This window comes from Leptonychotes weddellii, chromosome 8, assembly GCF_054177405.1.
Source record: "Leptonychotes weddellii isolate Sample4059 chromosome 8, ASM5417740v2, whole genome shotgun sequence".
Classification (NCBI taxonomy): Eukaryota; Metazoa; Chordata; class Mammalia; order Carnivora; family Phocidae; genus Leptonychotes; species Leptonychotes weddellii.
Window position 1 is genome coordinate 29,514,818 of NC_138376.1, and position 16,907 is coordinate 29,531,724.

The 16,907-nt window shown below is 40.7% G+C and overlaps 1 protein-coding gene across 3 annotated transcripts in view; it reads right to left on the minus strand.

Annotated features, from left to right (window-relative positions):
• The window catches only part of KIF6 (kinesin family member 6), a 296,650-nt gene that overhangs the window by 139,299 nt on the left and 140,444 nt on the right, over positions 1-16,907 (minus strand). For 2 of the 3 annotated variants that reach the window (XM_081828121.1, XM_081828120.1), the window contains exons 11-13: positions 15,875-15,980; positions 14,650-14,788; positions 9,776-9,991 (exon numbers count right to left, since the gene is read on the minus strand). The exons of the other annotated variant lie outside the window; for it this stretch is intronic. In XM_081828121.1, coding sequence (XP_081684247.1) covers positions 9,776-9,991; positions 14,650-14,788; positions 15,875-15,980 — 461 coding nt within the window. The remainder of the gene's footprint in view (positions 1-9,775; positions 9,992-14,649; positions 14,789-15,874; positions 15,981-16,907) is intronic. 3 annotated transcript variants of the gene reach the window in all.

Sequence of the window (16,907 nt, forward strand, 5' to 3'; positions counted from 1 at the left end):
AAAAAAAAAAAAAAACCACAATGAGATACCACCTTACACCAGTCAGAATGGCTAAAATTAACAAGTCAGGAAACAACAAATGTTAGCAAGGATGTGGAGAAAGGGGAACTCTCTTATACCGTTGGTGGGAATGCAAGCTGGTATAGCCACTCTGGAAAATAGTATGGAGGTTCCTCAAGACATTAAAAATAGAGCTACCCTATGACCCAGAAATTGCACTACTAGGTGTTTACCCCAAAGATATAAATGTATTGATCCAAAGGGGCACCTGAACCCCAATGTTTACAGCAGCAATGTCTACAATAGCCAAACTGTGGAAAGAGGTGAGATGTCCATCGACAGATGAATGGATAAGGAAGATGTGGTATATATATATATATACAATGGAATGTTGCTCAGCTATCAGAAAGGATGAATACTTACCATTTACATCGACATGGATGGAACTAGAGGTTATTATGCTGAGAGAAATAAGTCATTCAGAGAAAGGAAATTATCATATGGTTAAACTTATATGTGGAATATAAGAAACAGTGCAGAGGATCATAGAGGAAGGGGGGGAAACTGAATGGGAAGTCATCAGAAAGGGAGAAAAACCATGAGAGACTCTTAACTATAGGAAATAAACTGAGAGCTGCTGGAGGGGATGTGGGTGGGGGTGTGGGGTAATTGCATGATGGGCATTAAGGACGGCATGTGATGTGATGACCACTGGGTGTTATATGTAACTAATGAATTATTGAACTCTATATATGAAACTAATGATGTACTATATGTTGCCTAATTGAATTTAAATAAAAAATAAAAAAATAAGCAGTCATAAAATTTATGGAATTGCACACACACACACGCACACATACACACACACACACAGACAATAGCCAAAGCAATATTAAGAAAGGAAAACAAAGCTGGAGGCATTGTGCTCCCCAATTTCACACTGTATTACAAAGCTATAATAATTAAAACAATATGGTATCAGCATAAAAACAGACATACAGATCAATGGAACAGAATAAAGATCCCAGAAACAAACCCATACATACATGGCCAATTAATTAATGACAAAGGAGACAAGAATATGCAATGAGTAAAGGACAGTCTTTTTAACAAATGGTGCTGGGAAAACTGGATAGCTACATGCAGTAGAATGAAACTGGACCACTATCTTACAATGTACACAAAAATTAACTCAAAATGGATTAAAGATTTGAACATAAGACCTAAAACCATAAAACTCCTAGAAGGCAGTAAGAATTTATGAATCTGACATCAAAAGCAAAAATAAACAAGTAGGACTACATCATACTAAAAAGCTTCTGCACAGCAAAGGAAACAATCAACAAAATGAAAAAGCAACCTACTGAATGGGAGAAGATATTTACAAATCATATATGTGACAATGGGTTAATATCCAAAATATAAAGAACCCATACAACTCAAAAGCAAAACTAAACAAAACAACAACAAAAAAACCCCAACAATCCAATTAAGAATGGGCAGAAGATCTGAATAGATGTTTTTCCAAAGAAGACACACAGCGGGTCAACAGGCACATGAAAAGATGCTCAACATCTTTAATTAGGGAAATGCAAATCAAAAGCATAATGAGATATCACCTTACATTTGTGATATTGGCTATTATCAAAAAGACAAGAAATAACAAGTGTTGGCAAGAATGTAGAGAAAAGGGACCCCCTGTGCACTGTTGGTGGGAATGTAAATTGGTGCAGCTACTATGGGAGACAGTATAGAGGTTCCTCAAAAAACTAAAAATAGAACTACCATATGGTCCAGCAATTCCACTTCTAGGTATTGAGCCAAAGAAAAGGAAAATACTAACTTAAAAAGATATATGCATCTCTGTGTTCATTGCAGCATTATTTACAATGTCAAGATATGGAAATGACCTAGTCATTTGATGAATGGATAAAGAAACTGTGAGATATATATGTATATTGTTCAATTACAAAAAAGAATTAAGTTTTGCCACTTGTGATAACATGGATGGACTGACTTCAAGGGCATTATGCTTAGTGAAATAATTCAGACCAGATAAAGACAGATACTGTAGGATCTCTCTTATATGTGGAATCTAAAAACAAAACAAAACAAAACAACTCATAGATACAGAGAATAGATTGGTGATTACCAGAGGTGAGGGCTGGGGGGTGAGGAAAATAAAATTTAGGGTGAAAAACAAGAATGAAGGACTTATTCCTCCACCTCCTAAGAGTACATTAGCAGCAAGTCCTCAGTTGTCAACCCTCTTTGGAGATTTTCTCAGCTGAAGAAAACTGCCTCATTCAAAGCCTTGCCTCCTTCCAGGGGCAGGCCCACACCCAGTGACTGATCATTCTTAAGGTAGAAAGGCCCTGTCCCATTGCCTCAACTTGGGACAACTCCAAAGGACTTGCTCAGCACCAGAGCCCCTGAGGCCTTTGTCAGGACTGTATCACAGCTCAGCCTCTCTGTCTGCCAAGTCCTGTATCTTTCCTCTCCCTTCCACAGCTGTTGGTCCCAAGGGCCCTCTCTAATAAACATCTGGCTGAGACTTTGCTTCCCAGGGAACCCAACCTCCCTGTATATGAGAGAATGAAACCTGAGCTCTAAATAATCAGCTGAAAAATTAATTTTTGAATGCAATGTTTAATAAAATGAAAATGACCTGTGTTCTGACCCAATCTTCATATTTATGATCCTTTATCCTAGAGCCAAAAGATAGGGTTCCCATGCCCAGAACCATTGCTAACTTTCTGTTGCATACATCACTTTGGGCAACTGGTCTTCCACGACTGTTTTGTTTGGGTCCTCTACCAGACCTGAGTGCTGTCCCTTCTTGCAGCAAGTTTTGAAGGAGATTTGAGGGTATCCCTCCTATTAGAAGAATCAATTTGTTGAGGAGGCAATATTCTATCTACTCTATTAACATAATGGAATAGAAATAAAGCCTTTCAGCCCATACTTCAGGGCAAGGTGAGAAAGATGGCATTATCTCAGAATAAGAATATTCTGGGGCACCTGGGTGGCTCAGTCGTTAAGCATCTGCCTTCGGCTCAGGTCATGATCCCAGGGTGCTGGGATCGACCCCTGCATTGAGCTCCCTGCTCTGTGGGAAGCCTGCTTCTCCCTCTCCCACTCCCCCTGCTTGTGTTCCCTCTCTTGCTGTGTCTCTCTCTGTCAAATAAATAAATAAGATATTAAAAAAAAAGAATCTTTCTACAACCAAGTAGGGAAATGAGGATGTTGGCCTGCATTTTACCTGTTTTCTCTTGGTGATTCTAGAATAATACTCACTCATCCTAATGGAAATAAACACAAAGCAAACAATATAATGTAGGCAAACCTTTTCCCCATTCAGGCTCATTTCAACTGGCTACAGCTTCTTCTACCATCTCCTCCCTACTGCCATCAGCAGTCCTCTGCTTTAGTCATTTTACTGAGCACTTGGGTATCAGGCCATGGTCTTCCTCTACATACCTAACCCAGCAATTTTAATGTCCATAGGCAATAGGACACTGCTTCTTTGATACCTCTAGTTCTTTGATTCCTCCCCATATTCAGAATCTGTGTTCTCCTTCCTGACAAAACCATTTCCCCAAATAATATGGAACTGATGGTTGACTAGGCTACAATTTTGGAGGAATCCTCAAGTCTCCAGGCCCCTTTTTTGAACATTTTCATCATACTAAAAGACAGCTCTATCTACCTACTTATCTCCCTGACTAGATTAAAAATTCCTGAGATGCTCACAGATGATGACTTCCAAGATAGATGATAGATAGATAGATAGATAGATAGATAGATAGATAGATGATAGATAGATAGATAAAGGCACATGGGAGCTCATGGGTGTCTATTGAATCTAACTGAATGTCAGAACTTGAGTCCCATCTAGGGCCATGCTGCTTTCCTTTAGAAAACACATTGACTCTTATTTGTTTGTTCACTTTTTAGGTTTGGAGACCTTTTTGGAATCACAAAGATTATCAGATAAAATAAATGGAAATGGGAGTAAGCCTTGATTTTAAACCTAAAGCAGAGATCTGTTCTCAGTTTCTCTCTCTCCTCTTTCTCTTTTTTGGACATCATTTATTCATTTCATCCAATCTATGGACCCTTCAAATAGGAGGGATGCAAAGATGCATTTCTCAGAGGTAGTGCTCAGAGTAACCTCAATATTATGCCCTGCAGAAGTGAGATTAGCCATGGAGCTAAAGAGAAGGCAATGATCCATTTACTGACTGTCTCTTTAATTGCATTCAAAGGGAAATGCAAGGACAAAAGTGTGGTCAGTTCCAAAAGAGAGGGTAAGATGGATCATGAGAGGTTTGAAAAGCAAGAGGTGAACCTTTGTGCCTGAGGCTTACAACAAAGCAAGTTGGAAAGGATCTTAGAAAACCTAACCTCTATTCTTTTTCTCTGGTTTTATGGGTGAGTTTTGCTCTATTGATTTCTCTTTGAGCTCTTCTTTTCAACTTAGTGGATAATGTAACAGTAGCTTTTGGTCCAGAGAGCAATCCTTTAAGCATGGGTAAAGCAAACTCAAAGAATGGACTCCAGGTTTGATGCAGCATGCCAGAGAAGCTCCAGATTCCCTGTTCTCCTGGCCTTGTCGTAGCTGCATCCTCAGTGCCAGAAGAACTGGGAAAACCAGGAAGAGGGAGAAGAAAGAGTTGTTTATGCCATGGAGAACTGTTGTGGGCTCCCTCCATTATATCTCTTCATGCTCCTTGCCTCTTCTCTGTTTCCATCACTCCCACCTTGGACTATTTTATTTCCTAAACCATTTACTCACATCTCCAGGCATCTCATCTCCAAGATACTCTAAAGATTTCTTCCACAAATACCTTCCCAGAGCACAGCTATCACCATGCCCCCTCTGTCTTGGTGGTTCCCTGCAACCCAATGAAGGCAATTCCCTGGCAAGGCATTCAAGGGTTTTCATAACACGGTAAGAAATTAAGTGCAAGAAATTAAAACAACATGAAAGCATATAAAGTTAAAAGGGGACATTCCCATCTATTCCTCTACTCCCTCTCCCTGAAGAAGCCATCCCAACAATTTCCCACTCATTTTTCTAGCCTTATGTCTTCAGACTTCCTGTACTTCTCTAAGACCCCAGCTAAACAAGTACCCTTGCCAACTCTACATATTTTCCCTTGCTTTCCTGTTCTCAAGCCTTTACTCATAATATTCTTTAAATCTGGAATGTAATAGAATGTTCTTCCCTCCAGCTTTATCCAAATTCTACCGATCCTTTGAGACCTAACTTCCATGTCACTTGCTTTGTAATGCTTTCCCAATCCACTTATTAAAATCCCTGCCTTCTCCTTTGACTTCCCACAGCATTTCTTCTAGTTCCTGCATATATAGCACTTGTTACTTTATTCTCTACTCTTTGGGTACCAAGCCAGCCTCTGCTATTTAAATGTAAGCTCCCAGGGGCAAAGACCATTTCTCAGTTTCCGTTGGTGCCCCCTACCACCCGTACCCTTGGACCTTCCGTGCACATAGTGGGGATTCAATACATTCTTAGGAGTGAATAAGAGAAAAGAGCCTGGAGCCTCCAGACTGTGGCTTTGGCTTTCAATTTACCTTTTAAAATGCCAGTGGCTCTTTCAACAGTTTGGCTATTGTGGACGTTGCTGCTATGAACATTGGGGTGCATGTGGCCCTTCTTTTCACTACATCTGTATCTTTGGGGTAAATGCCCAGTAGTGCAATTGCTGGGTCATAGGGTAGCTCTATTTTTAACTTTTTGAGGAAAGAGCCGAGATGCCCTTCAACAGACGAATGGATAAAGAAGATGTGGTCCATCTATACAATGGAATATTACTCAGCCATCAGAAAGGATGAATACCCAACTTTTGCATCAACATGGATGGGACTGGAGGAGATTATGCTAAGTGAAATAAGTCAAGCAGAGAAAGTCAATTATCATATGGTTTCATGTATGTGTGGAACATAAGGAATAGCACAGAGGACATTAGGAGAAGGAAGGGAAAAGTGAAGGGGGAGAAATCAGAGGGGGAGATGAACCATGAGAGACTCTGGACTCCAGGAAACAAACAGGGTTTTGGGGGGAGTTGGGGGATGGGTTAGCCTGGTGATGGGTATTAAGGAGCACGGAGCACTGGGTGTTATCCGCAAACAATGAATCATGGAACACTACATAACAACTAATGATGTACTGTACTGTATGTGACTAACATAACATAATAAATAAATAAATAAATAAATAAATAAATAAATAAATAAATAAATAAATAAAATACCAGTGGCATCACCTGTGATGAGTGGGTTCTGTTAGCATCTCAGTTAAAGGATGTGGTGAATCATCAGGGGCTTTTGGAATACTGACTGGTTCCAGGTGACTATCTGGAACACACAGAGAACTAAACAAGTAAACAATGACAAACCCCCCCCCAAAAAAAAACAAACAAGAAAACCAAACTATCAAAGTCCTGCTATTTTAGAGAATCATATGACTCTTTTCAAAATGTAGAGCTGAACAATCCCTCTCGTTGCTTCAGTGAAACCAAAACAGATATTTAACCTCCCAAAAAACCAAGAAGCCCCAAAGCCCCTAACCTTCCTTCCTCTGCCTTGTCAGGCTGCTTGCACAATGACTGTGTGGGGCTCTCTAGTGAACCATGAATTTAGTTTCATTTTCTTTTAGTACAAAAAATTTGAAAGAAGTCATTTTTTCAGCATGAAGTAGGGGTGAAGGGAAGGAGGAGGGTCACCAGAGCGGGGACAGCTTCCCAGCAGTCTCAGACTGGACAAGGTCAAATCTACTTGCTTTCTGCATTGAACGCAGCCCAGTGGATGGTTAATAGAAATTGACACCTACATAAGGCAGAAATCTTTCAAAACAACATCCTTATTAATTTTTTTTTTTGTATTTGGCTTGGTTTACACAAGCTTCTTGTATAAAATAATGCAATAGTAAAAGCCTAATCAGCTCCCAGGATCTTTAAACATTGTAACAAACTATCCCATTACCTGTTGCTTTGCAGCACTGATTCATCCACAGCAATTTCATCCTATCTGTAGTTTTGCCAAGAAATAAAATCAGTCCTTCATCAGTCCCTCCTCCAAATGCTTAGATCATTATCAATCCATTTGTGAGCCTACTCCTACTTAAAGTTACTGCTAGAACTATATCCAACAACAGTTAAAACAACTCAAAAACCCTTTCAACTATAAGGCTCTTCTCCAAAACTTTTACCTCATTTGTACTTGTACTTTACAATTTCCATTATTTTTTTTTCAGTGACTTTCTACTCAAGTGAACTTAATTCATTTTCCAAACAAAACTAGTTTGTCTTGATAGTAGTATCAAGGGAGGAGAAGAGTTACTGAAAAATTTGACTATAATTATGACTTAGGAGAGAGATTATGAGATGCTGTGGGGAAGAAGAATTATGAGAAGGGAGATGGTGTGGGCAAGAGAAAATAGAAACAGAAAAGGTCTGGCACACAGCAAGGGGCAGGGCAGTGATATCAAGGCCATTTCTGCAGGGGCATAATGGTGTCTGTCTTTGGAGAAGGCCAGTGAACAGTTCCTTCCATCATGAGCACAGGGTTCTAATGTACGGGTACTGACTGCGACCTTTCCTATCAGTAGAGATGCCAGGCTCTGCTCTCTATAGCCAACCATGCCAACTGCTGCACTGTTCCTTACCTCCACAAAAAACCTCACCAGCCACCTAGGGCCCATCCTCACCCTTACCCCCCCACATCCATTAGTCACCAAGCCCTGCTCACTCTCCCTCCTAAATGCTTCTGATCCCCATCTCTCTCTCATCCCCATCCTTTGGCTTACCACTATGCTACAATGGCCTTCTAATTAGTCATTCATACTCTGTGTCCTCTGCCCTTCTATTGTGCACACATTTTTCAACCTGTCTTCCCAGCCTCTCCCTGCCACATCCCACCACCCATCCTGGCCTTCCACCTCCTAAAATGCTCCTTTCCACCACAAAGACCCCGAAAGCTATTCAAATGATTCCTTCTGCTTACAATATTGCTTCCAGCCACACTCCCCTCCTCATGTCCCTTTTTGGATCTTTCTGATCTTAACTTGAGGTTGGGTTCCCTAGTATGTGCCCCATCAGTAATACAGAGGTGCACTTTTGTAATTAATTGTTCAAATCTCTCTTCTCTGTTAGTCTCTAAGTGCTCTGAGATCAGAGGTTGTGTTTGTCCTTGTATATTCTTGTATAATATGGGGGTAAAACAAGAACTTATAGAATAAGGATTAGATGAGTTAATCCAATCAGACAGCTTTGAATACTACCTGATATATATGCAAGGGTTATGTAAGCTGTAGCCATAATAGTAATAATTAGCACGGTACTGGAACAAAGCATGTACTCAATAAATACATGTTGAATGAATAAAGGAATAAATAAATTGATGGATGAACTAATGAATTCACCAATCCAGAGGGTCTCCTTTTTTAAAGAACCAGCTGTTACCCATAACTGAGTACAGGAATATTGTATGGAAAACAGTCACAGAGAGGAATAATTGTTTTCCTGTCTACTGCCACCATGATAAATGGTAAAAATAGCAATTTTGGTTTCCTTTGATTTTGAATTTACTCTACTGTATTGCTAACTAAATATTCAAAGCAAGGAGATTTTGAATTAAGAGATAAAGGGATATAATATCACAAAGTATATTTCCAGGCTTCTTGACCTTGCCTTTATTAATTAAAAAGCGTCCTTCTTAAGGAGTACCATCCTCTAATTATTCCCAAGCTAAATCCTTTAGAAAACCACGCATATCAGGTCACCCATCCCAACAAACATTTATACAGAAAATTTCAACCTATGTTGCCAAAAAGGGAAGGTTTTCACCCCTCTGTTCTAGTACCTTCCATATTTCAGATTCCTCAATGTCTAAGAGAAAGGCACCAATCACATGACTGTACATCATGCTCTGCTGGTCTAACAAAAAGAGAAAATAACACAAACTAACCCGGGCCTCTAGCCAGGGTTCTGTAGTTGCTGAGAGGACATACTGATCAAAAGCTACAAGTGGGGAAAGTGCCTCTGAGTTGATCCAACCCAGTCAAATCCTACTATCTGACAAAGTTTTGTTTGTTTATTATCCTTTAAGGCAGACTGTGATAATATTTTTAAATTATTTTGCTGCAGATAGCTTATTCGGATTTAGAAATAAATACTGTGTCATCACATTGGCAATGCAACATCTGTCCTTATTCTTTCCCTCCTCTATCAGAGGAAAGGTTTTGTTCCTTTCTCTAACTTTAACTTTTCTCCGGTTGCCCTGGACCCATCTATTTCTGTCTCTGAGCTCTGTGACAATTCATACTTTGTTTTCAGTTCAGTCATCAATTTTGGAAACTGGTATTTAAGAGATTTGATAGTTATAAAAAATAACTATAACAAATAAGTTGTCATTTCTTCATATTTAAAACCAAAAAATGCTATGCTGAATTCCATTATGGAGCATGAGGAATGCCAGACTTGTTTCTTTTTTTTCCTTTTGAGGATAAATTTTACTTGGGGTTTTTGTTATTGCTGCTGCAGTTGCTGCTGGTACAACCTTAAAACCTCAGGAAATACTAGTAATAATAACAACAAGAATTACAATGATGAAGAATAGAATGATATAATTATTTCCATGTTTATTACTTTTTCTATAGATGTATAATTTATGATAGCCTATGTTTTCTCATTTAAGCCTATGTTTTCCATACTTAAGATAATTTATATATATATAAGTAAATATAACTGACCTGTTTTTCTGTGGAGCAAACTGGATTGGTACCCAAAAGTGCTGACATCCTGGACTTGTGTGGTTGCTGAGGATGGCAACATCCTCAGACCTTCAGGGTTCCCAGGTGGGAAGGGCGAGCTCTGTGAGTGTCTACATTCACTTCTATCCATGCTGGATAAGTGGAGAGCATCTTGAGCTTTCTTTTTTTCCTTCTTTAGCATATTGACCAGAATATCTGAAACTCGATTTAAGGATTTAGTGACTCATGCTAAGTTGGAATGATCAAAACACTAATGTTTCAATTGAGGTTAATATTTCCAACAATATTTGCTATTTGTCATATGGTAAAGAGACCACTGAAGAAGACTTCAACTTCTTGAAGTCATTTATCTAGTTATAGACAGTTTAGGAAGCAACTGGTCTTTCAATATGGCACATTATATGAAAAATTAGCAAACCCAAAGGTCTTTAAAATGCTCTGAGTTTAGGGGCGCCTGGGTGGCTCAGTCGTTATGCGTCTGCCTTCGGCTCAGGTCATGATCCCAGGGTCCTGGGATCGAGCCCCACATTCGGCTCCCTGCTCGGCGGGAAGCCTGCTTCTCCCTCTCCCACTCCCCCTGCTTGTGTTCCCTCTCTCGCTGTGTCTCTCTCTGTCAAATAAATAAATAAAATTAAAAAAAAAAGTTTTAAAATGCTCTGAGTTTAAACTGGTAAAGACTCAAAATTCTTATGAAAGGGTTTACAAGAAATAAAATGAACACTTAGTAGGAGTGGGCAAAGGAGCTATGGTTGTATCTGTGAATAAGTAAGACTTGAATCCAGGATGCCGCTCAGGAGGCAGCAGGAGGAGTGGAGAGGGAGAACACCAGAATCCACCCAACTGGCAGAGCAGCCAAATCAGTTTTGCTGGCCAGAGCACTCCTACATCCAACACATGTTTGCTTAGCATACATTTGAATGGGACTTACAGTCATTTTTTTTAAAAAGTCTCTAAATCTTTGTCCCAAATGGAACTGAAAAGTGAATTGTTAGTACAGATACATTATTTTACAGTGCACCTTTTGGTAGGCCATTTAAATATATTGGGAGCACTGATGAGGATCGATAACATCACTGCATGCCACCCTCCTTTGCTGTTCTTTCTGGCTCCAGATGCTGAGAACTCTAAGGGATTTCTGCCATCACTGAGAGAAAGACTAAAATCCCTCTTGAGAATCTCAGAGCTCCAAGTGCATATGCAGCAAGCTGAATTGCAGGCCTCCAGCGTCCCCAGAGATGGTGAGTGAGGAAATATGGAGGTGGTGGGGAGAGAAGATTGCAACTCAGATGCCTGTTCTTGGGCAAGTCTCATAGGGGTCATTTGATTTCCATTTTCCTCTTCAGCTTTGACTCTAACTTCTTGGAGATTTCCAGAAGCATAATCACTCTTTCTCTCAGAGTCCCTGATGTGGCTTCCAATCTTTGCCTCAAAAGATGTGTCCTTACCAAAGGGGGGTGTGGGCCTTGGCCTGACAGAGAAGAGCAGTGCTCTGCCCACATCTTCCACTCCTTCTCATGCAGAACTGATTATCCATAGCATCAGATGCTTCCACTGGCTCACACACTGCATGGCAATTACCATTCCCTCACCCATTCGACAGTGTGCTGTGGAGCTTGTACTATGTGCCAGGCATGATTCTAGGCAGAGGGATGGAATGATGAAAAGGCAGACTAGTTTCTTGCTCTCATGAAGCACATGTCCTCGGGAAAGTCAGATCTCAAGTACACGCACTGAATGTTAGAGGATGAAAGGATAGCTAATTTTTAAAAGGTCAGCAATGACTGAGCAGCTACTTTACACTGAGTGCTCACAAAAGACTTAGGAGATTGCCATTTAAGCTGAACATCAAGAGGCAGTGGCCAGAGGAAGAGTATGTCAGCAGAGTTCATGGCTAGCGCTAAAACCCTCAGGAGAAGGGCCTTGTCAGTGGCTCCCAACAGGGGCTATTTTACCACTCAAAGGATGTTTGGCCACATCTAGAAGCATTTTTGGTTGTTGTACTGCAGCGGGGGCGGGGGGCAGGTGTTGGTTACCTAAGTCTAGTGGGTAGAGGCCAGAGAGGCTGCAAAACATCCTACAATGCACAGGGGAGCCCCCACAACAGAGAATTATACAGCTCCAAATGTTGAAAGTGCCAAAGTTGAGGGGCGCCTGGGTGGCTCAGTTGTTTAAGCGACTGCCTTCAGCTCAGGTCACGATCCTGGAGTCCCGGGATCGAGTCCCGCATCGGGCTCCCTGCTCAGCAGGGAGTCTGCTTCTCCCTCTGACCCTTCCCCCTCTCATGCTCTATCTCATTCTCTCTCTCAAATAAATAAATAAAATTAAAAAAAAAAAAAGTGCCAAAGTTGAGAAACCTGGTGTTAGAACAACCACAGAAAGGACACTGTGACCAAAGCCTAACACATACAGGACAGAGACATAATAAATGAAATCAGGGGCTTGGCAGGGGCTCCATCATGTAGGGCCTTGTGATCTGGAGTAAGGAGCTAAGGCTCATTCTAACGGGCCCTGGCAGAATTTAACCAGAGACGTGCAGCATTCTGATGTACATTTCATGATGATCAGAGTACAGATTTATCTTCTTGGCTGCCTTCCTTCTTCCCACCTTTCCTTTGTCTTCTTCCTGTGCCCATTCCATTTAACTTGGGCCTTTGTTGTGCGGGGTCCTAAATGACACACTGTTACACGTTTGGCGAAGGGGTGTCTGAACTTTACTCACACTGATAATGTCACTGAAATGACACCATTTTCACTCCCTTTCCAAGAAGAGTGTTCAATGTCATTCGCTGTCATTTTGGTTGCTTTACCATCTTTTGTTGAGCTCAAGTATTACCACCTGTTTTTCTCATATACCAGATCTTTCTCATTCCTCCTGTCAGTCTTCGCCTTGGTGGTTCTACAAATGAGATGTGAAAATATCCTCCAACCTGGCTGTGAGAAACCTTGGAATTTCAACAGCCTTTCTTGGTTATTAGCTCTTGATGAGCACAAGATTTGTGATGAGTAGATCTGAGCTGCTATTTTTCCTCCTTCTGAGTTTGCCCATTGTCTGCAGAGTCATATCTCCCATCATAGCACACCAAGCACTTTCCAGTACCTCACCTTACTGGCTTTGCTCAGCACTGTGAGGTTGGCAAGGCAGGCTGTACGGTCCTACTACTAAAGAGTAGGAAACTGTTCCATTGAATAGCTGTGGAGCTAATGCAGGAAGAGCGAGGATGTCAATCCAGGTGTGAACTTGAAGTTCAGAGATTTTTTCACCATGGCTCCTACATACCATCATTTTGAACATGAGTCTCAGAAGGAGGAGATGCTGCTCAGGTCATTCCCAGTCGGTGAAGAACCCAGCGCAACCCCACATGAACAGTGGTACCTGGATCTGGTGGTCAATAAGGGAGATGATGTATGTCTCTCTCTCACTCTCCTGTTTAAATAAACATACATGCGTAAGCCCAGACTGGTTCCTCGCTGTCATATCTCATCTCATCCCTCCTATAGGCACACACATTCATAAGCCCAGGAGGGGATTAAGAAGTTGGTAGGAGTGTTTAGGGGAGAAGATCCTAAAATAGGATCAAGCTTTGGAAAAGAAGCAGAGCTCAGACTGGGGCTGGGGCCAGGCCTGAGGTCTGGGCTGGGAGCATCCCTGGAGCTGGATAGGGTAAGAGAGAGGAACAGGAATGCAGGGTGACCCTGTGGGCAGCACTCACAGACAAGGCCTCGTGTGGGAGTAGAATTCACAGCTGAACCTACTGTTGCTGGCTGGATAAGAAAGCAGCTAAAACTCACTTGGATCAGGCACAGAGGGTCTGCTAATACTCAGCTAAAATTAGAGAGCGGGATTCATCAGGCAGTGTGCCTACCTTGTGTGTGGTTTGTTTTTACCTCTTTATTACTGGATGTCCTTCACATAGGTTATTTTTATGCATTTTTTTCACATTAGCCGCAGCTAAAAGGCCCTTTAGTAATTTTTAAAAATGAACACAAATACCTGTTGATAAGAACTGACCGAAATAACTTCTTGTGCACATTTAAAGTCAGCAAATGCAATGAAAATGTCAAATCTTTTTACAAGAAGCTTGACAGATAAAATGAGAAACAAGACTGAAGAAATGCTGGGGAAACCTGAGGTCTGAGCCCCCAGCCTGTACCTGGAGGCAGCTCCCATGGGCTGCTGGCTCTCGTGGCACCCCAAACACACTGCCTCCTAGAGCCAAAGAGGATTCTATCTTGAACACCCATAGACACTCGCTTCCAAATTTGGGAACATTTGTTAAGTGGAACCTAAAGCAGTAGATCTGGGTTTTAAATTAAAAAAAAAAAGTTACATTTAAATCAATCTCTGTTCTCCATAAGCTAAATACCATTTGTCAGTTTTCAGCCACCATTTGAGTGCCACCCACACACCAGCCACAAATTCTGGGCCCTGGTGAGGCTGTGGTCAGCCCAGGGTCCGGTCAGTCAGCTAAAGATAAGCAGCTAACTTACTGGCTCAGAACTAAAACAGAAAGAGCACAGCGGAGTAGTCCAAAAAATATATTTAAAAAAAAGAATTTCATGTTAAGAGATGGTGTAAAAAAGACCACGCTTTTCAATAAACTGAAATAGTCCCCATAATAGTAACTGTATCTAGCTAAAAACAAAGTCAAAGTGTTTCTTTTATAGCAACTATGTTTTTCATTGGTCACTACATTCTCTGTGTGGGAAGGACCTCTCCTAAATGGCAAGACACAGTGTGAACTGGAAGCAGGGTGGGGGGCTAGAATAATGTGGCTAGCAGAAGGCACCGAAGTGTTCCCCTCCCTCTTGCAAGCCAGGAGAGAGTCGGTTTCTAATCACTTTGGAAAGGATACTGATTTCATTATCCCTCTGCTGTAGAATGTCTCGGAGCTTTTGGTATTCCTCCTCTTTTAATGGTTCTTGGCAGTCTTGATCTTTGATTTCAGAGGAGACTGTGCTTTTCCCATGAATCTTCTTGTCATTCAATAGTTTCTGTAAGATGAAATAAGAGCTTAGAGCCCATACCTCTCTTCCAAATCTCTTAGTTTCTTGGACTCTTTTGCCTTCGACAATTCTTGCACAAATCAGGCGTGCCTGTCCTTTCTTGCCTCCTTGTCACTGCAACGCAGCTGCCTTCCCCTTCTCCCTGTCCCCTCTCTCCTCTCCCCTCCCCTTCCTCATCCTGTTCTCTGCTATCATCTCTCTCAGAAATTCCTACTCAAACATGATCCACTCTTGAACTTCTTTCTCTTTCTCCTTAACCCCATACCACTTGCTTCACATTTTTATTTTATTTATTTTTTTTGTAAGGTCTTTTTTTTTTAATTTAATTTAATTTTATTATGTTATGTTAGTCACCATACAGTACATCATTAGTTTTTGATGTAGTGTTCCATGATTCATTGTTTGCGTATAACACCCAGTGCTCCATGCAATACATGTCCTCCTTAATACCCATCACTGGGCTAAACCATACCCCCACCCCCTCCCCTCTAAAACCCCCTCACTTTTAAAAATATCACTTATCATGTGTTATAATTATTCTCTACCTATATGTCTTCTTCATGACTAACTTACTCAATTTTGCTTTCCCAGTGTCTGGCCGATAGCAGACTCACAATAAATGTTTATTATCATAGTGAAGAATGCCAAATTATAAGTGAGGTAGAAATAAAAGTTAATGATATTCCCACTGTGTCATCATGAAAGGTAAAATGTAAGGCAAAGGAAAACTGAGGGTTTATATGGATAAATCTAAACAGCTGGGAAAAACGCAGGACACAATTTTCTTGATATATGTTGAAAATAAATGGTTTTCGAACACAGAATTATTCTGTGTACAAGTTAGAAATTCCTGGCAAAAGAATTACAAGTCTATGGTCTGAGCTTATTCACTGGCAGGTAAGATACAACCTTTGAAGAAATTCCAGAATAATCCCAGCCTGGTTGGAAGATCATAACATTCTGGACATGTGAAGCTGGATCCTAGCCTTTTAAGAGTTGGTCAACTAGACAAACTTCATTGCAGTTTCAACATGGCAGACAATGCCTTCTACTAGAGGAAATGCTGAACTTTACCTTTAAATGATGGAAACAGTGATGAATTTTACGCATATCAGTGCCAACCTCTAGTCTACTTTCTGGATCTTGGTCTTCCAAAAAGGATGTTATTAGTTTTTCCAGCCTAAAAATACATAATGTATGAGAAGCAATGATGAGCTAGAAACTTTAGAAATTCTAATGGCATTATTTGGTTGGTTAACATTCAAAGTACAGGATATTTTCCCACTTCTTTATGGAAATATAGTTAAATGATTTAACTAAAAATTAAAGGGAAAGAAACATATTGACAAAGTGAGATCTGAAATGATGCAATTATTTGACTACTTTCCGATAAATTTTCTTATCTTTTTATTATGTTATGTTAATCACAATACATTACATCATTAGTTTTTGATGTAGTGTTCCATGATTCATTATTTACATATAACACCCAGTGCTCCATTCAGTACATGCCCTCTTTAATACCCATCAACAGGCTAACCAATCCCCCCACTCCCCTCCCCTCTAGAACCCTCAGTTTTTTCTCAGAGTCCATAGTCTCTCATGGTTCATCTCCCCCTCTAGCTTCCCCCCCTTCATTTTTACCTTCCTATTATCTTCTTCTTCTTTTAACATATAATGTATTATTTGTTTAGGAGGTACAGGTCTGTGATTGAACAGTCTTACACAATGCACAGCACTCACCAAAGCACATAACCACCCCAATGTCTATCACCCAGCCACCCATGGCTACCACCCCCCACCACTCCAGCAATCCTCAGTTTGTTTCCTGAGATTAAGAATTCCTCATATCAGTGAGATCATATGATACATGTTTTTCTCTGATTGACTTATTTCACTCAGCATAATACCCTCTAGTTCCATCCACATCATTGCAAATGGCAAGATCTCATTCCTTTTGATGGCTGCATAATATTCCATTGTATATATATACCACCTCTTCTTTATCCATTCATCTGTAAATGGACATCTTGGCTCTTTCCACAGTTTGGCTACTGTGGACATTGCTGCTATAAACATTGGGGTGCACGTACCCCTTCGGATCCCT